General features: G+C 39.8%; 2 protein-coding genes across 2 annotated transcripts in view; both read left to right on the top strand.

Moving 5' to 3' along the window:
* LOC113158321 (connector enhancer of kinase suppressor of ras 3-like) overlaps nucleotides 1-14578 on the top strand; it is a 42395-nt gene extending 27817 nt beyond the window's left edge. The window contains exons 14-25 of the mRNA XM_026354140.1: nucleotides 1724-1761; nucleotides 3284-3326; nucleotides 8079-8132; nucleotides 8648-8687; nucleotides 9209-9378; nucleotides 11098-11171; nucleotides 11448-11519; nucleotides 11633-11697; nucleotides 11859-11983; nucleotides 12106-12445; nucleotides 12748-12938; nucleotides 13048-14578. Of these exons, the coding sequence (XP_026209925.1) occupies nucleotides 1724-1761; nucleotides 3284-3326; nucleotides 8079-8132; nucleotides 8648-8687; nucleotides 9209-9378; nucleotides 11098-11171; nucleotides 11448-11519; nucleotides 11633-11697; nucleotides 11859-11983; nucleotides 12106-12445; nucleotides 12748-12938; nucleotides 13048-13248 (1413 nt within the window). The 3' untranslated portion in view covers nucleotides 13249-14578. The remainder of the gene's footprint in view (nucleotides 1-1723; nucleotides 1762-3283; nucleotides 3327-8078; nucleotides 8133-8647; nucleotides 8688-9208; nucleotides 9379-11097; nucleotides 11172-11447; nucleotides 11520-11632; nucleotides 11698-11858; nucleotides 11984-12105; nucleotides 12446-12747; nucleotides 12939-13047) is intronic.
* A 158-nt stretch (nucleotides 14579-14736) lies between these two features.
* Nucleotides 14737-20055, top strand: part of LOC113158655 (T-lymphoma invasion and metastasis-inducing protein 2-like) — a 96570-nt gene continuing 91251 nt past the window's right edge. Inside the window, exons 1-2 of the mRNA XM_026354720.1 lie at nucleotides 14737-14859; nucleotides 15775-15858. Coding sequence (XP_026210505.1) covers nucleotides 14830-14859; nucleotides 15775-15858 — 114 coding nt within the window. The 5' untranslated portion in view covers nucleotides 14737-14829. The remainder of the gene's footprint in view (nucleotides 14860-15774; nucleotides 15859-20055) is intronic.

The raw sequence follows: 20055 nt of genomic DNA, 5'->3' as shown, positions 1-20055 counted from the left end.
TTTTGTTAGTGAAATTGCTTTTATTTACATGTTACTTTTTTCGTTTTCCAAATGGCTATTTATGATCAGTTAGTTACATGACTCTCTGCCAATGGTTGCCTCTTGTAAGCTATGCATTTACTTAAGAAAGGTTTTTTAAAGTCACTTTAGTTAACAATGCTGCAATGGTTGACGTAAGGATGTTTATATCTTGTCACTAGCAAATGTCTGTGCTGGTTTAAAAGCTATGCACTCAACACTCATATCTTGTGTTTGTTTATTCTGCAATTACCCCCTAATGGGACCTATACATACAGCTGGTTGACAGTAATAACTGGTCGTTTAAAGCCAGTGCTTTGAACCAATCTCTCTGACACGCAGGTCAAATGGCCTTCTGTTAGCTTATGCTATGGATAGACAAGACTTCATACTAGACAGAATGACAGTATTATTTGTGGAAATAGAGTGAAGACGTATCTATTGTTGCTTTATCTGCCTTTTGTAACATTTGCATAGCATTTTATTAAAAACTGCAGCCACTTCAGTGATCTTTTGTATTGTCTTTATTTTGCCATTGGGTGTAGGGTTACTCCTCAAAGTAAAATTCTAATGTAGTATGTGAGATAATGATTTTCTTCTGAAAACATTATATTGCATTAAATGGGACTATGTTTTCCTAGTTTCACTTATCATGCACAAAACAGGATTTCTAATGCAACAATCTGTCAGTGAATGGCAGCTCTCTGGCTGCATGCGGGACTAAACCGGCTGTTGAACCGGCTGTCTTTTCAACCTGTTTCGACCTTTGAGATGAACCCTGCTATTGTTTTTTCAAGCATTTGGTGAAACAGGATAGCTAAAGTCCTATTACCTTTTTTTCTGTGTCTCAGATGGTGATGGTTATGTAACCATTTCCCTCTGTGGTGAACTTTAAATTCCAGCCGGCAGGACCATATGGTCAAAGCAGGTTTTCCATCAGGGGGATCTCATTGCTGCACATATGTTGTCTTTTAAATGTTTAAATGTCAGGTTAGGATTACTTTGCCTGGCAGCTCCCGCCATTTTCACTGATGTGAAGAAGTCTCTGCCTGGGAAGGATCAGCATCTTTCATTGTGGAAGTGAAGAACTGACTGCTCTCAAGAGCAGCCCGCCACTCCCCACTCCTTCTTCTTCATCTGCTTCTTTGCGTACAAATTTACTAATGGAGATGGGTCTCTCTTCTTACATTTCCTCCACTTCTTCCCTGTCTTTCTCTGCCCAAGCTTGCCAAGCAATAGTCGCCTGTGGTACTCACTAATTTGCACTTTCTGAAAACCTGTGGTCTGTTTAAGTACTACCTGCACTCTGTTTAACCCACTGCTAAGTTTTCTAACCACTAACATGTAATGCCTGCACATCACAACTGATTACATAGGAATGATATGTAGAATTATTAGACTGTGCATGTAGAATGATTTTTGTTTTCAATTGAGCACATTTAATTTTATTGAATTGAATAGTGAAGATATGTGGATGTGAGGAATATTTTGTTCTCCTGTTTTTTGGGAGGACAAATCCATAATGCTACAACACGGAATCACCAGGATTTTTTTTGTAATTGACATCAGAGGGTGCATGCTTGAAAACCCGTAAATCCGTAATTTAGTCCTCTGCATGAGAAGATGCTGTACAATAAAATTAGAGTAGCCTTAAAGAGGTTGAAGAGATTAAAATCTGATCAACACAAATGTTTATGTATCACAGGGAACTGACTGGCACGCTAGCAGTGACTTCCTCAACCGGTGAGTGTCCTTCCACCTCTCTCCTTTACACTGTAACACACACATTGTAGTCTATACCTCTGATTGGAAACATACTGTAAGAGCAGGGTCAGGGAATGGACTGTCTTTATGATCAAATAAGTCATAGAAAGCCAGAATGAGATTCATACAGAGCATAAAGAAATAGACAGTTTCAGGGTAGAAACAATAGTAACTCATCAAAAAGTAAGAGTTTTTGAATTGTTTCCTTTTACTTTGGATGCTAAATCAATTAAGGTTAAATTATTAATTACATTGATGTGTATTTCGAGACAGTAAACTCTTCAGACCTCCAGTGTGCGAGACTCATACACACAGACCCATACACCCCCACGACACCTTCATATGACGAAGAATCTTTAGAAATGTCACTGGCATGACAAATCCTGATTCTTCTGTGCTTCCAACTATTATTAACTCCATCCCACTGTGAAATATGACTACATCCAGCAACCTTCTGTTCCGCAGCCCCTGTATCTCCTCTGGTGTTGGATGTAGGGCCTGAGGAGGTGTGACTCCCCACATTAAGAACGTGATCAATGACTAAATGCCTTGCACAATACCAGCCTCTACCCTCCCTAGCTGTTCTATTCTAGGAGCCACACACAGATGCATCACATCCACTTTGTTACATGCTCAATCAAAACACATTACTCATGTTTGGAATACGCAGAAAGATCCTACAGTGAATCAAGCAGATAAGGAGGTGACTCATGGCTGGTGGAGGTTTTTTGACTCTGTGCCACTGATGCAGGCAATTCAATTGGACTGACGGTAGATTTAATCACGTGTCATATTAATTTTGGCTTGTTAATCTGTAAAGACCAAACCCATTTCTTCATGACAAAGCATAAAATGTGATGACAAATCAATTACATTCCCATTCTCAGTTGTCCAAACCGCAGAGGTGTCAGGGCCCCTTTATGTAGCTGCTACAGGCTGAACAAAAAGAAATGTCCAAAAATGTAATATAATTACCAGTATCTTCTTTACCAAACAAGCCATTTAAGCAGGAGACAAAGACATGAAAATTTAGACATGACAGGAGGAGGGGAGCACAAAAAAATGTTGGTAATCGAATGTCAGGAAAAACAAGCCGGAGACAATTTCATACCCTGAAATTGCAGGGTGAGGCTTGGCTGAGGTAAATCGAGTATTTTCAGCACTGGGAACAAGCCTCTTGTCTGCCCATGCTGTTGTGGCTGGTTGCCAAATGTATTGTCAGAAACACTGGCACTGCCAACACTTACACAGTCTCCATGGGATCTGCTTGGTTCAGGCCAAATCAAAGTGAGCTGGATTGGAACACAGATAATGAAAGTGAATGGTTACGAATGAGCAGGGATGCAATAAGTACGTATTGGAAATTTTCAAATGACACATTTGTATGAACCAAAGTGTGATGACTAGCTATCACTTCTTGTGCAAGACAACATTGTCACAGAGTACAGTTTGACATCAATTTAACTCCCACAGCGCTGATTTTCATTGTCTGTTCTTGCAGGTATAGTCAGCCAAATATACGGTCCTGGTCCTTCTCCCAAGCAGTAAGTAGCCTAACCATCAAACCTGTTGACTAAATAAAATGAAGTGTATGCAGTCGTACAGTGTGTGACAGCATCAGCATGTCTCTGTGTGGGTTTGTCACAACCACTGTGCAATGTGAGGAACGCCGCTAGCTGCAGACTTGGCAAAAGGAAGTGAAATTGAGAACCTCGGTTACTGGTCCTTTACACAACGACATAAGACAAAATCCATTCTCTCTCTCTCTTATACTGACAAGTGTTAGCAATGTTAGCATTGCCACTGCCCTATGAGTCCTCTGTCTTATCTGCAAATCCCAGGGTTGGTGGTTCGATTCCCAGTTCCCCCCTGATTCCTGGCCACATGTAAAGTATCCCTGGACACGACACTGAACTCTGAACCCTTGATGCCTACAATGCAGTTGCATGTCCGCAATGAATTTCCCCGAGAGGATCAATAAAATATCAATTATTACTAATAATAGTGCATTTAGCTCACTGCCTCACAGCTGTAGCCTCTCAGCCATGTTCCTCACTGACTGTGCAATTAGTGAGAAACTGATCCACTATCTATTAGCTATGGTAGCTATCCACAGGGGTAAATTAAGAATTGCTTTGCTGTTTTTTTTTTTTGCACACACACACACACACACACACAAACACACAAAGAGGTCATTGCCACAGTACCATGAGTTACTGTCAATCGCTCAGTGGCACACACCACTCATGCAGCTCCACAGGGGTCATATGAATTAGGAACTTAGTCAACAGTGACAAGTGAACCAATCAAATGTGTACAGCTACAGGTCCATGCATTACTTGCATGTACAACTAAGCAAATACATCTGCTAAACAGAAGAAGATTATCCTCATTAACACTTTGATACTTCCATACAAAGAGCTATAATGACTCTGTTAGCGGGGCTGACCAGGGGCAGTTACTACCAACAGCAGCAGGTGAGGGGCATATGGTGCCACCAACGTGAGCAATCTCGCATCAGATATCATTCCCAGCCTTACTCCCTTCCCCCTTCATGCTGTGTGAGATCCCCCCCCCCCTGCTCAATAATAGCCCACTGTGTTTGCCCCCTCTCTCATCTCACCACACAGTTTCTGGGTGGGAAGGGGGACATTAGCTAAGTGCCGTGACAATTCCCAGCATGGATCATGATGGGAAATTGGGTGTTACAATAGTGTGACCAATCTGCATTCCCGTGAATCTTCTAGGCCTCTGCAGCGAGATCACCCCTCTTCCACCAAAACACGGTTCAGTGTTTCAGTGAAATGCTCCTTTAGGTCACCTTCATGTGACGTGTTTTTTTTTTTCTCATCACAAAAATAAGAAATGTGTTCAAATCTTTGTCTTTGTTTAATTCAATACATTTAATTGAAATGTATTGAGGGTGGAGCCTTTCACAGGCCTGAGAGTAGCTCAAGTCATTTGATATGAATGAGAAGGACAAATGAGAGTGGAGGCAGACAGGAAGCAGTGGTGTGAGAATGAGAAAGACATAAAGGGAGAGAGGGTCTGCTGCGGTACAATAGCATGTGGAAGGAGAGTGGAGGCCCCTGTCTGCTCCCAGTGGCCTCAGCAACACTTTATTAAATCTAACTGTGTTTGATTCGAGTTTTAATGGATAACATTTCAGCTGTGTGTCCATCCATCTATAATCAATAACTCTGAGACAGTGGAAACATTATGGTGGACCCGGTATTTGAAAGCCATGTGACATCCCCCCCCCCCCAAAAAAAGGGAAGAGGTTGGAATTCTTTTTGAAGCCACTGTAAGAAGAAATGAAATGGAGACTATAATAACGCAGGACTCAGGAATGTGTCTGCTGGTTTACCGCCATCCCGATACGGAACGACGTAGACCAGAACATCCAAGCCTCTGCACAGACGCAGCTCAAGCGGTGGTGTTATGACTACAAACCCAGCTCCCCACTGTAACTGAGGGGTGTTGATAGCCAGGCCACAGCTTTCTTAAACCATGGAGGAACTTTGTTTTCCTCCTTTTTGCAAGAAACAACCGGGAGTTTTTGTCAACTTCTCTCAATGGAGAGGGGAAAGGAAAAAAAAAAAAAACCTTCACACCTCATCTATCCAGATCATGACCTTAACACCTGTGTTTGTAAAGTGAGTAAGTACGGAGACAGACAGGAAACATGGGAGAAGAGAGGGGGTATGACATGCAGCAGCAGTCCCCAGCTGGACTCAAACTGGTGACGCTACAGTTAATGTTTCATGCACTGTAACCATTCGGCTGCTAAGGCTCCTATAGAGAGAGAGTGTGTGCGTGTGCGTGAGACATTTGTTATGAGGCAATAGATTCTTTTTGCAGGAGGTTAGAGCTGCTGCAGAACTACCCCAGGAAGTATTTAGAACAGAACCGTCTAAATTTGACACATGTAACTGAAATGTATTACCTATAAGACTAAGTATCAGCTGTGTGTGATGATGCGTGTATGATTAAAACATGTTTTTAAACCTATGTTCAAACTCAGTCACTGTCTTCTGATGCTCTGTAAGGCTGCAACTGCCTCTACGGTGGACTTAGTGACACCTAGTGGCCACTAGTGCGAACTACAGGCATTTTATATATATAAATTTACCTGAATCTATGATATTAAACCTATAAATCTAAATTAAAAGTTGCTGATAAATTAAAATGATTTTCTTTTACATCCTGGCACACGTGTGTGCCGTTCTTCTGGGTGTTTCTGTGGATAAAGAGGGTTACACCCACACAGGTCCTGAACTCACCTGAGACCGGCAGCAGACCTGACCGTGAACCGCTGCTTTGTTTTTATCCTCCGACATGTTTTTCAAGGTTTGGTCAGACTTTAAGCAGAGTTTCCGTTCCAAACTACTTTCGTTCACATTATGGTGGCAGGTACATATATTATTTTTTGTTCAAATTAATGTGAAACTACTTAATGAATGTCCGCAGACGACGCATCCGGCTGCTGTGCGACTTGTGGAGCTAACGACACCAACCAGACTCCATAGGGTTTTTTAGCATTTTTAGCTTACTTCGTTAGCACCACTGGACAGTGATTTTAATTTACATTTATTTGATTAAATAGCGTTAAAAATGTGTTTCAGCTCTTCAAAATCTACTGAAAAGTAGCCCACAGTGCTGCTTAGTTAGGTTGTGCTGTTGACTTTAATACACACGTTTTACACATAGGTTTTGTGAAATATATTGTTAGCCTACTTATGAGTTTTACTGTGGGGAATTAAACTTGTCTTTCTGCATACATCTTCAGTTTTTAATTATTACCAAAAACTGCGTATGTGTGTATATGTGTATATATGACACAAGTCAAATAATATCTGTACATCTGCAGACACTTGATTTCAATATGGATCTCATATAATTATACTTCATATTTCACATCTGCTAAAAACAAAACAAACCAAGACCATTCCAACAGGAAGTTAGATACTAAACACATACGTACACCCTCACAGTCACGCTTATGCTGTGGTTTATGTGGTGATCATTCTCAACCTCCCACCAGCAACAAGTTAACTCATTTACTCTGACATTAAGATATAAGATATGAGAGAGGGAGAGAGACACATGCATAGCATACAGAGAAGTTTAGTTTAGATAAGAGCTGGAAGCAATGATTTGCTGTCACTGTGCGCGCTTGTAGAGTCCGAGATGCAGAGATACGTGCATTTGGACTAGAAGTCAATCTGAAAAATTGTCAAGAATCAGGTATGAGTCTTATGAGTATGAGGCTGAGTGACTGAATGTGAACAACTGCAGCAGGACTTGATCTGGGGACCCTGTGACCGAACTGCCAGCTTTTGCATTTCCTGAGACTGTTCGTCTGTTGTTGTACTCGGTCTGACAAGATGTGATGGCACGGTTAGACGTTTAAACACTTGTGTTCCCCAAAGAGGTGCAATAATTAGTTGAGACAGCTTTATTTGGTAAACTCATATGCAGATTTTTCCAGTTTTGGGTGACAATGATCGATTGCTTGCTTGTTTGGTATTGTGTGTCTGTAATCATCTCTCTCTATCCTGCTTTGTCACTTTGCAAAGAAGGAACTCAAGATTGCAGAGGAAGTTAGTCAATAATGGTCATTTGGATTTCTCAATATCGTTGTTGATTCAGATTGCTACGTTCCAATATGTAAATGTTAGCTTGGTTTTTTTTTCCAGTGAGAGAACCCCTGTCTTATCTGATTGTTGACTTTTCTTTTTAGTTTGAAATGTTTCACTGCTTGTCCTCATATCTTCTTCAATCTGTCTTGCCTAATCATCCCTTTCTAGGTGCAGGGGGGTTGTTAGCAGCCAGGATCAGTATATCCCAACAACCCAACCCCCTAGAAACAATAACCACCACACCTGGACAATTGAAAACGTCTACTGGGTTGTTAGTCTAATTTAAATATCTGTGGGTAGTTGCATTATGTGTCACAGTAGACTAAATGAAACTGCTGATGGTGGCTTCTGTGTCATGGTGTTAGTCTGTGCCGTTTTTAAAACTTTTAAGGTTTGACATTCAAAGTCTTTTACTTTTTAACGACATTTTTTGTTTTCCCTATTCGACTAGATTTCCATTCACAATTGGTTTGTCCTTTTCACTCTATGAACAAAGCAAATTGAGAAACATTGGCTGTGCTCTCTGCCCGTGATGTCACTTCCTCGTTTCACGCTAGAGAAACAAATTGCTCATTTTCGGGCTCATTTGTGTGTGGGCTGTGATACTGAGAACCCACACCTGGTAAAGTTGAATCTTCTGATTCCTTTCAACAGGCTGCCTTCCCCATATCTGTAAATCCTTCAATGGCTGCTGATGACTACAACCCTGTAAGTGGTTCTTCTTTTTTTTTTCCTGTTTTTGTGCCTCTGACATTCAATTTGAGTTTGACCTGTTCTTGCGAGTAATGAAGTAGAAACTCGACTCTCTCTTTCAACCATTGGATCTACTTCTGCTTCTCCTATTTTCTGATGACAAAGTTAAATATTTATAGCAACAGGAGTTTATGCATCCCCGACGGATGGCTTGGTTTCTCTTCACCTTTTACTTTACTTTACTTTACCGTACAAGACTGATGAGTAGAAAGAGATAAAGGCAGAAGGTCTAGTGATAGATGAGAGATGTTGGTGATGCGGTGGAGGTGTGTGTATGTTAATTTGTGTGTACAGAGATAGAGAGAGAGATAGAATGGCAGAGAGAAAATGCATGTGACACTCGCTGTGAGAAACAGGATGTTCCACACAGTCTTTTTTTTTTCGTCTCAGCCACTAATGTTTTCTTCTCTGCTGCATCTGGCTTTCTAACCTCACATTGTCCTCCTCTGCCCCACCCCCCACCCCTGCAGGTCTCCCTCCGACACAAATCCAAGAAGAAGAGCAAAGGAGGTACGTTGTCACCCGGGAGCCCTCATTATTTTGTCTGTGTGTGCCCACAACTGTAATTTGTGTCCCTATGTGAGCGTGTGTCAAGTGACAGGGCAATTAGTGTGTGCAAAAGGCTTTTAGACAGTACTTGTCTAGTTTCACTTCAGTTCTCGTGTTTTTTAGCTCAGGCTTTACAGTATCTAGGATTCTTCTGAGAAGAAGAGTTGAACGTTTGTGTTGATATTATTCCTAGCTGATTCATAGCAAGAACAGGTAGGCTGAATGTAGTGTTGCACTTCTGAATTGACTGGTTCTGGATGTTGTGTGCGTTTGTTCCGTGTTATTTTTAGGACTCATTATTGACCAAACACAGTGTGACCCATTTTGACTACAATGGAAATAGTGTTAGGGTTCATATTTCAGACCTGATGCTTCCTCTAATGCTACACTATACTTGTCCCAGACTCTGACTTTGCTTTTCTGTGTACAAGGGGAATTAAGTCTCTGTGTAGTCATATGCATTTATACTATGTCGTGCATAGGTAATGGCACAATGAGCAGGAGACGGGTCTCGGTGAAAGAGCTGGGTCAGCCAGACCACCAGGGCTGGTTATACAGGAAGAAAGAGAGCAAAGGCTTCCTGGGGATCAAATGGAAAAAGTACTGGTTTTTGCTGAAGAAGACAGCTCTGTACTGGTACACCAACCAGCTGGTGAGTGCCCTTTCTAAACCTCCATTTCATTAGGAGACCCATTAACGACGTAGACACGCTCAGCTAGCATCGGATATGTAAGACACGCCTGTCACAGCTCATCATTTTTAGGAGAACTCCAGTCCTACATAGTTCCACAAAACCCAATTTGCACAGAATTGCAGTTTGTGAAATGTGTGTCAAAACAATGTTTCTCTTTCTGTTTTTCACTGGCCCACACTCTGTCCTCCTTTCTGTAGCTCTCTGTTCATGCTTCAGAGACATTCCTGTTATTTAAGTTACAGCGTAATTTTAGTAAATCTGGATGTAAGGAGAAAAATATGTGGTGGGTACTATAAGATAATAATATTAATACTGTAAAACTACATAACAGTGTAAATGCAACATGTACACATAGAAACAGAACCAAGCAAGTGTGTGGGCACACCTGCTCAATCGAAGGCTTTTTTTATGTCTGTTTTTACATTGTACTTTAATCCAATGATACATTAATAGTGAACACACAAACAGTGGAAAATAGCTGATATGGAAATAAGTAGTAAGCAAAAGTGTTCAACAAATCTAAACATTTGTTTTCAAGATTTTTGGCACTTTTGCTACCGCCTTCATGGGTTAGTCACTTCAAATGGTTTTCAGTAATATGTGTTGAGTTTTGTCAAATGTTGATAATGGTAGTAATAGTGATACACCATCTCATCGATCAATAAGTACTTTCATTTTGACATCTGTCTGTCACTATGCTGCTCTTTGAGGTTAGCCAGCACATGTCAAGACATCTGTCATTAATTTCTGGCTTCCCCAGCTTATAATACATACTCAATTTTAGTATAATATTGATGTTCAGTTTGATTTAGTTTTTTATATTTACTATTTGACCCAGCAGTGAGTGTTTACAGCACCAGGATGATATATATGTCTAATTGATTCTAAATAAACTGTAGTGCTATAGCTGTAGTTTTTATCATAATGAACAAACCTGGTCTTGCAGGGCAACAGAATATCAGACTCATCCTGTTTATTTGTACGTATAGTGGGGCTTGAAAGTTTGACACTAATGTCATCACATTTGTTTAAACGACTGACTTATTCCCATTTAGATGAACTGAAACTCATAAGAGATAAATATGCATAATTTCAAACAAGATGTAAACGATATTTACTTGTCAGTAGTAGGTTGGGAAACATTCTTTCATATCTTTGAATCATTGCAGTAATTAATTTGCAGTGTATCCCGCCATTGCAATCAGATCTAATGTTATTTCATTTCTTTTGCTCATAAGAAAATAGTTTTTGGAAACATGAGAAAAAATCCAGGTCTACTACCTTAAAAACTTGTTTTTGTTTGTTTTTATATACACATCACACATACAAAATTTATTATGTCACAGTTGCAGCTTGAGGCATCGGTGGCTGCAGATGAGTAATACTTGGTTCTCCCGCAGCTGTCTCACAGCCAGGCTGTCACTGCAGGAACTGACAAACGTTCACCATGTTTCCTGAATGTGACAGTGTCATTAATAGCTCATAAGGCCTCTTTTACAAGCATACGTAATTGACATGTTCAATTTACCAGCATGATGACTTCAGTCGATGCATTTTCACCATACCGTGGCAGGAAGTCAAATTCCGCAATTTAACGGCAGGTGTCATCGTCAGGAAGTGGTTTGAAATCATTTTGCTTGTTACAACACTCTCTGTTGTTCAATCTCTGTATTGCAGGCAGAAAAAGCCGAGGGCTACATTGACCTCACTAACTTCACGGTTGACAGAGCCATTGAGTGCAAGAAAAAACAGTAAGCTCATACACTGCTTCTACTCTGGTTTATTTAAATCACACTTTATAAGGCGACCACCACGAGTGGTTACTGTTAAACGTAACCACTGGTTACAGTATCTATTGTTGGATGTGAGTGTTACATAGTGTTGCACCACACAGTGACAGGTTTATACTGTGTATACTGTTGAAACAATTTGAAAGTGAACAGTCATAGAGAATGATAAACTCTGAACTGCTGCTGTTTCTTTTGTGCTGATCCTGTCTTAACTGCTATTTACTTTTTCTCATGCAGTGCGTTCAAAGCCTGTCACCCACAAGTCATGATGTTTTATTTTGCTGCTGAGAGTAATGAGGAGATGAATTTGTAAGTATAAAAAGTACAACGTTGTGTCTGTCATGTGTGGCTCTGTTTTTTTGTGTTTTTACATATTGTCTGGACTTGTCAACAATGTTAAGCTGAATACTTCCTGTTCTCAGATGGCTGAATAAACTCGGGCTAGCCTCCATTCAGTATGAGGCAACAGAACGAAACCCTGCAGCTGGTGAGCACCCATTCAACTTTTTTTTCTAAAAAGTAGTTTGGTTTTGACTTTGCTTGACTTTTCTGATATTATTCACTTGATTTTCTTCTGGATTCTGATTGTACGTGCCCTGTTATTAATTCTGGCTTTTTGCATCTCTCTACAAAAACATGGATGTTCAGAGTGTTACAGTGAAGCCAGTGACCATGAAGAGACTGAAACTACAGAGATCCCCCCTCCTCCTTACACTGAACAGACAGCACAGGGCCCTGTGGATACAGCAGGTCCACCTGGTAGCACACATCAGGTCAGTCATGTCTCTATTTAGAACCATCCACCACTGTACACTGAATCAGGCTACCATACACTAAATATAGGAGTTGATTTCTGTGGTTGAGCTGTTTTTTTTTGTTTTTTTTTTTCTTCCAGGGAACTCTCCCTCCTCCTTACTCCTCTGCAGTGCCCAGTGAAGCCACCGGTTCACTTTCATCCCCCGTCAGTACGATGACATCGCAGGGCTCCGCGTCCTCGCTCGCCAAGCATCGGCAATCCTGGTTGGACCTGGTCTCGCAGGCGTCTCCTCCCACTGGGGAAAAGGCAGTGGTGTGCTCAGTTCAGGTACACTCGCATCAACCTCCACGAGAGGTGACAAAGAAGGAGGAAGATTTCCACGTGTCGGCGAGCTCTGCTTCCCAGAACTGTTCAGAAACGAGGTCAAATCAGGAAGGTCCTGCTGCACAGAAAGATGTTTTACGTGTTCAAGATGAAGGTATGATTTCCTTTTAATCCTTTTATTTGTTGCTTATCTTTACACTACAAACCTTACAAACTGATCTGACTAGTTTCTAATTATTTTTTTATCACACCAAGTTAGTTCCTTGTGCTGCTTATATAAATATTATTCTTTAGATTTCTGTTTTTTCATTTCTCATTATTAGAAAACGTGGTACTAAAAATATTCCGAGTATTCCTAGGATCTAGAATTGGTACCAGTGCACTTTCCTTTCCATGACACATGTAATCATTGTGATATGTATGGTGATGATAAACTATAACCATGTGTTGTTGCAGGGTATCATGGGAACGGCTCAGATGAAATGGAGAAGCTGTATATTGATTTAAAAGAAGCCAGCCTCTCACCAATAGGAGATAGGAAACCATCTACGAAAAAGGAATTCAGGGCGTCCTTTGTAAAACGCTGTAAAAACCAGGCTGTCAACGATAAACTACACCATATCAGGGCCCTCAACAGCACATTAAAGGTACAGTTTATCTTTTAGTCTGTTTTATCATTTCTCCATTATCCCACTGTTTTCACTATACACTATTATGTGCTAACTTCTTTGTTTCTTTTTTACTTTTCTATCATAGTCGAAAGAAGCTGACCTGCAGGCAATAGAGCAGGTGCTGTCATACCCAGAGCTCACTTCAGGCAAGTTCAGAGAGTGGAAGGAGGCCAATGCGCCCTTGGTGCAGGAGATCTGTGTTAAACTGGACCAGCAGGTGGCACCAGAGGCCACAAAAGCTGCAGCACCAGTCACTGCTGCTCCCGTGGTGGAGACCAGTTTATAAAGACTCCTCATGACTGTTTTTACTGTGTCTGGACTTGGACGACTTCACACTTGCATTATTTGGATACACATAATGCTGTTTTCTATTGAATAAGGAATGGCTGTTCCTTATCAGTGACTTAAAAGAGCTGTCGAACACCTAACAGGATCAATGAAGAAGAGTGTTTTTAGTTCCTACGTGATGCGGATATTACGATTAGCAGGTCACATTAAAATGTGAAACATGTCTTAGTATTACTTTTACTGTTTGATGTAAAATTAGCAAATTTTACAGATGGTGGTTTTTACGTTGTATACTATGAAGCTATGCATAAATTGTTTTACTATTTAGAATGATGGACTGTGTTGAAATAATGGGTCCATTGTTCTCTGCAAGGAAACACTTATTTTTACTGTATGTTTTATCTATTTTGATTTCATAAGAAATGAACAATTTTTAAACCTTTTTTTTTTGTACTTTTATCGGTGCTATGCACCATCACTGCCTTTTACAGAGTAACTATTGTGAATGATTGATGCGTGCTGTTTGTGTCAGAATTTCTATTGCATACTTGTTATTAAGACTTGCCAGACTGAACACCAGGGCCTGCACTAACAGAAAGAAATGAAAGAAAATTGTGCTTACATCCGTTTACGGTTTTTAGGATCTTCTCATTGTTACCACAGCATAATTTAAAAACCAATGATAAGTTAAGCCCTCATTTCAAGTTGTAAATATCTATATGATTGTTTTGGTTTAGTAAAATACATAAACTATTGACTACATATATTGAAAATAATGGATAACTGTTTATTGCAAATGTGATAAAGACTTGGCAAAGCAAAGGAATATCAGTGGTACATACTGTGTATTAGACTGGAGGCAAGCTTTAGCAACATTCCTTTGCATTTAAACATAGGATGCATTGTAAACGATACTCAGGAAAAAATCTTAATATTCTTATTTAGGGCAGACCAACCCTGTGCTTTAAAAAAATAATAAATCTGGCAGATCCAAAACCTAAATAGGTGGTAAGGAGGACATTCAAATCTCCACATCAGACATTATGTAACTGCCCAGCTACAGCCCCAGAAAACAACATGTGGAGGGAGCTCAGACCAGGCAGGGGCCCCTGACATGGTACCAATAACTCCTGGTAGGGGTGCAGCCAAGCTTCAAGAGCAAAGGTGCATTTTCTATTTTTATTTTCTTTTTGTCAGACATTGGAAGTTTCATCTGTTGTTAATATTTTATAAGTTCTGTGTGGATGTTTGTACATGGATGTGTCATATAAAATCTGTCAGTGTGTATGTTTGTACAGTTACATGGAAATAAAGTATTGGAGAATGAACGTTGTATTTAGATTTGTGTGATCTTTGACTGGAACAGGTCACCGTGTGATTAGATGTTGACATGCACGACGCGTACTGTCCCCAAGTGGACACTAGGGGTCGCCGGTCTCTGTAGTTTTCCCATTGGGGTTATGCGCCATATTGGCAGTTTCCTCCATCTCACCAAACGTCGAGCATGCATGTCTCAAACCGGTTATTGAAGAGATACCTGTAAATATTTACAGCCACCTGCGACCCGCTACACAGCACCATGGAGGCAGTCAAAGCCTTTAACAATGAGGTTTGTTTGAAACAGCTGCACAATTTTGCACATAGTGCGAGTAGAAAAGGTCTAATTCATGTTTGCGATAGCCAGTATGCTAACGTTAGCACCAAGTAACGTTAGCAGCACAGGAAAGGAGGGCAGTCTCCTACAAGGCCGCTGTCTGGATCCAACAATACAGTCAAAACTATTAGCTAATCGGCGCCCAATTCACGTCAACAGTCCAGACTATAGCTGTGAAGTAAATACGTTTTTTAGCGCACATCGTGTGAAGTTACCGGTCATTTGTGAGCAAATGTTTTCAATAGGCTGGTGCTAACGGCTACTTGCTAATAAGCTACAAGTTAGCAAAAACCGCCTCAGTTGCGTGATAGCTTGATGAGAGAAGTATTACGGACGAGGTCAAAATCCTCCTCTCAACACGATTTCTTTTCAGATAATTCCATGTTCCAATTCAGACTGAAGTATGATTAACGGACTAGTGTAAACTTACAGTGGGAGAGGCTACAAATCACTTTAGATTATCTAACATTAGCATGTTCAGACTGTTAGTAGCTATCGAGGGTCTCAGCTAGCGCCGCAACCATGTCTGTCTGCTCACACTTTAGCACAGTAAGTAACATAGGTAATATTTATCATATGTCATAGTTGCCAACAATTAGGTATACAAGCTTAAGATTTAATAAGGAGAATCAAAACAAAAAAACGGAGTCAATGCCAAGCTCTATTCCCCCCTTTAATTACGAACTAGGTTGCTCCGATCACGTTTATTACACATTTGAAATTAATGTGCAATAAACGTGATCGTACGTGCAAATTATGAACCAAACCTGAAATAACAATTAGGTTCAGATTGTCAAGTATTCGACTGTTACCATTGTTTTCAGACTTGAGTTATAAAGAATGACAAAAGGTGTTCTGTGTTTCTTTCAGCTGTACTCACTGAATGAGTACAAGCCGCCCATCTCCAAGGCCAAGATGACTCAGATCACCAAGTCTGGAATCAAAGCTATAAAAGTAAGTATGTAGTAATAAATCAAGAGGTGGGTGATGGGGAATAAAGAAATGGTCATAAAAGCGAATTGCTGTCCAATTCTTATGTTTATAACTAATGTTTATGTAAAACAGTCCAGTTATAAGCATATTTTTTGTGTATAATATTAAAAGTAACTTGTGAGAGAGTATGGCCTCAGCCGCTTCTCAAGTTACAGTTTCAGGACCCAACACACTAATGGCTTACATTATTATTTACAATGACATATGAGAAGACAAAATGATGAGCCAGTATTGACTTTTTATTTCACATATGTTTTGTCCTTCAACTGCGTTTTGATACGTATCTTAATGCAAAACATTAGTTGACTTATTCATCAAAATATTACCATTATTAAGTAAAGTTGAGGTTGTAGTTGATGAAATCCTAATGACATAATCAGTCTAAAATGGGTTACATGGGTAATTCTCAAATATGTAAAATGCAGACCTTAAGAATGACAATATAACTGCAACACTATAAAATGATGAGTGGCTGGGTGCCCTCATTGTTCTTTGTACAAGCTGCTGATGTCCTACCTATACTAGTGAGTGAATCCATTGAGCAGTGTCCACTCACATAACTCACACTGATCTAGTCATTTGTATTATTCCTCCCTTATGAATACTTGTGCGCAGTATGTCTATATACACTTTATGCTTTTTTTTTTTCATAAATGTTAAATTATACAGTTCTGTATAAGCCTGTGAGGAACCTGTGTAAGCATGTCAACTTGTGATGTCTGTGTTATTTCACGAATACCTGGAAGTCAGTTAAAAATGGTGAAAGCATCTGTTGCTCCTCGGGTCCAGCTTTATGTAACTCTGGAGACTGAAACTCATGTCAAACAAGCATGTAGTTGGTAGACTTAAGAATAAGGCACACAGTGAAAAAGCATTGTTGGGTTAATGGAAGGCATTTAGATGAGAAGAGTACATCACAAAATGTTAATGTACTATTTACTGTGCACTTCTGCAAGCTCTGATCTTCTATATGAAATACTCACACTGTGTCAAGCCATGTGCAAAACCTATTGTGGCAGGACTGTTTGATTTTCCTTTTCTGCCTTTCGTACAAGAATGACAGTTTATATTGTTTGTCTTGGTTAGGTTAGATAGTCGACAGGCTTGAGATTCTCCATGTTAAGGTGCAGATAGTGAATAATTGCTGCATTCAATGCAACATGTTGGATATCAGGTATTTCAGCCCTTGATCTTTGCTCTGACTGGGACAACTCAGACCAATTTCAAATACCTTGAATTCACTGATTCCATATGGCAACATCCACAGAAAGAAAATGAATAAAACTAAACAAATTAACGTTGTTTACTTAGTCTATTAGAGTATATTGGGTTAGTCTGTAAATTCAGGCAAAAGTTTGCAGCAGCCTCTTATCCATTGTTTATCTTGGATTTTGCTAGTGTACATAAGATCTGCTGAAGTTGCAAATGTGTGGAACCGCTGATGTAAATTGAACGCAGCAGAATTTAGTGTTGACGTTAGGCGTGTTTTGTTTTTTTGATACGATGGTATGATAAAATCAAAATGTAAAGTAGTGCAACAGCCGTTTTAAATATTTAGTATACTATAAAGTACGCGTGATTTCAAACATAGCTAATTGTGTCTGATGAATAGTGACATAAGAACAACAGCAGAATTGTTTTGCACATGCAACACCAGGTTTCTACAATGGATGCCCTCAGCCACCATATTCTTGTCTGGTCAAACATGTTCGATAGCTCTTAGTGCTCTATATATAATCACTGAAATTACACTTTTAAAAGAATTAGAGTAAAAACCTCAAAGATACCTGGACTTGCTGGTGTGCATGTAAATTCAGAGTGACATTTACTTTTAGGCAGCCTGTGTAGATAGCTATGCTGATTAATAAAGAAACCTGTCTGAATGGTCAGGTTTGACGCACTGAACTGAAAAATACAGCTGAACACATCCTGTGCCGACAGTCTTACCTTGTAGCCTTCATTAACAATGGCTGTACTTTATACAGTTATAAGAGGAAACAAACAGGCATCCGTTTTCAATTAAATGTTCTGCTTGAGTACTAAATAAGAATTTAAATGCGTAAAAAAAAAAAAAGCAAATGCTCATCCTTGACCGTCTGGTTAAATAAACTATAAAAGCACTGCTCTACTGTCTTAACAGTAGTTGTCCATGAACCACATGCTTGAGGTAGATGATTTTATTTGGGTTGCTTCTCCTCTTTTTCCTGACAAAAAGCCTCTGTCTGATAAGAGAACAGTTTGAGACACAATCAGAGAGTCAGTTTCCAAATACATTAAGGAAGTTGTCTACTGTAGACTATACACAGCTGCAGTAAAGTCTGTCTTTGAGTATTAATGACCCTTTTTATTAAGTTGTCTATGGGTGGTTTTAAGGACATTAAGGTTATGCTCTTAATTCAGAATTTTTCTCAGCGTTGTCAGTAAGACCCTTTATATAAAACATCACTGGTATTTACCATACTATATAGTAATGGCTGGTTTCCTGTAACATAAACTAAATAAAAGTTACTCAGAGAAAAAGGCTGATCAACACTCACTGACCATGTTCCCTGACACAGAACTGTTCAACATTTTTATTCTGAGATGCTTCAATGTTAAAAGCTGAGATAACTCAGATAAACGATTTGTTATTATTACATATGATGTAATTGAAGAGTTCCAGTTCAGGATACCAGCCTTTAATGACACATCTCCGTACAATGTGCTTCCTTGTCTTATTTGTACTCTTGTTCTAAAGGAACTACTGTGCTTATGGTATTGCTGTGCCTGATGTTGCCTGTGAATAATACCTCTTTCCCCTTCCCTCAGCAGCTCTCCCAGCTCCCCCAAAGCACTGAAAGTGAAGCAGGAGGATGGGGTGGAGAGAGTTACAAAGAGATAAGAGAATCCCTTACCAGCTTAGGTAGGAGTATGGGTTGTTTCACAAGGAAGATGGAAGAAAACTAAAATCATTTAAACTTAATTTGCTCCCACACACTCAGAGAAGCTGAGCTTTTGCTGCTGTTCACTGTAGACTTTACTCCATCTCTGGTTGTCATCCGTCGGTCGATGTTCGCTTTGAAGATTTGTGTTTGAAGTTGGAGGTGCAATCTTGAATTGCCAAGTGATGGCACTGGTGTTTTGGTCTGGTATATGCAGTTGCCTTTTAGCTTCATACTTTAATTTGATAGAGCTTCAGAGGGTATTAGTTTCAGTTTAAAGTCATTATGCGTGGAGTTCAGATAAGGTAACCTTTGGGTCTGTGAATATGGCATTGATTCATATGGCTTTGCTGCTTTAACAAAAATTACACATTTCAGTAAATCAGCATTTATTCACCCTCAACACAATGGACATACACTTGATTTTCACTACATAGATTGGTGAAGAAGCAGTGTTCTAATTATTTTCATGTGTTTTTCATAAATCACACTTTGTACAGACTCTTTGAGAGTCAGCAGTGATTGAGTAACATGGAAATTTAATTTATGCTTCAGGGTTGTCAGTTTTACACTGCACAAACGCTGAACGTTTGTTTTGACAGAGCAGCAGTGATTCTTGTCATGTGCACACACACAATGCATTTACATGTACTTCAGTAATCAGGTTTTGGCTTTCTCGGATAGACTGATTTCTTAACTGTAATGTAAACAGGACACCTGGTTTCTGTAATCAGGAAGGGGATTAGAGAAACCTAATTTTTCCTGGAACATTACTCACAGAGAACTCCCAATTCTGCCGTATATACGCATAACCAGGTTTCTGCTTTGCTTTTTAAAAAGCGCGCGTACATGAGGTGGGCTGCAGCCACTCTACTACTTTCAGCAGAGTTGAACAGCTGGATGAAAGGGCAGATCATATGAAGGGAGACTGGCTTATTTCTTTATATGCAGTCAGGAAAGGATCGTTGTATCAGTCTGTCTCTGTCATAGCACTGTCAGTCAGCTCCAGCAACGCATAGTCTATGAAAAAAAAGTTAGCAAAGGAGTCTCTTCTGTCTTCATACGGTTAACATCTGTGGCCCGTTCTTTTAATAAAAGCGCAATGTAGAAGAGAAATCGGATTACTCATGCTCTGCATGTGTACAAGAATTCCCAGTAACCAGGTTGTATGTAAGCACAGTTGTTGTAGCTGTAGGTTTTGGCACATAATTTGGAAGGACTAGAGCAGCTATCTGCT

Source organism: Anabas testudineus, chromosome 12 (assembly GCF_900324465.2).
Source record: "Anabas testudineus chromosome 12, fAnaTes1.2, whole genome shotgun sequence".
Taxonomy (NCBI): Eukaryota; Metazoa; Chordata; class Actinopteri; order Anabantiformes; family Anabantidae; genus Anabas; species Anabas testudineus.
Note: the sequence above shows the minus strand (reverse complement) of the source record. Positions and strands in the feature narration are given on the sequence as shown.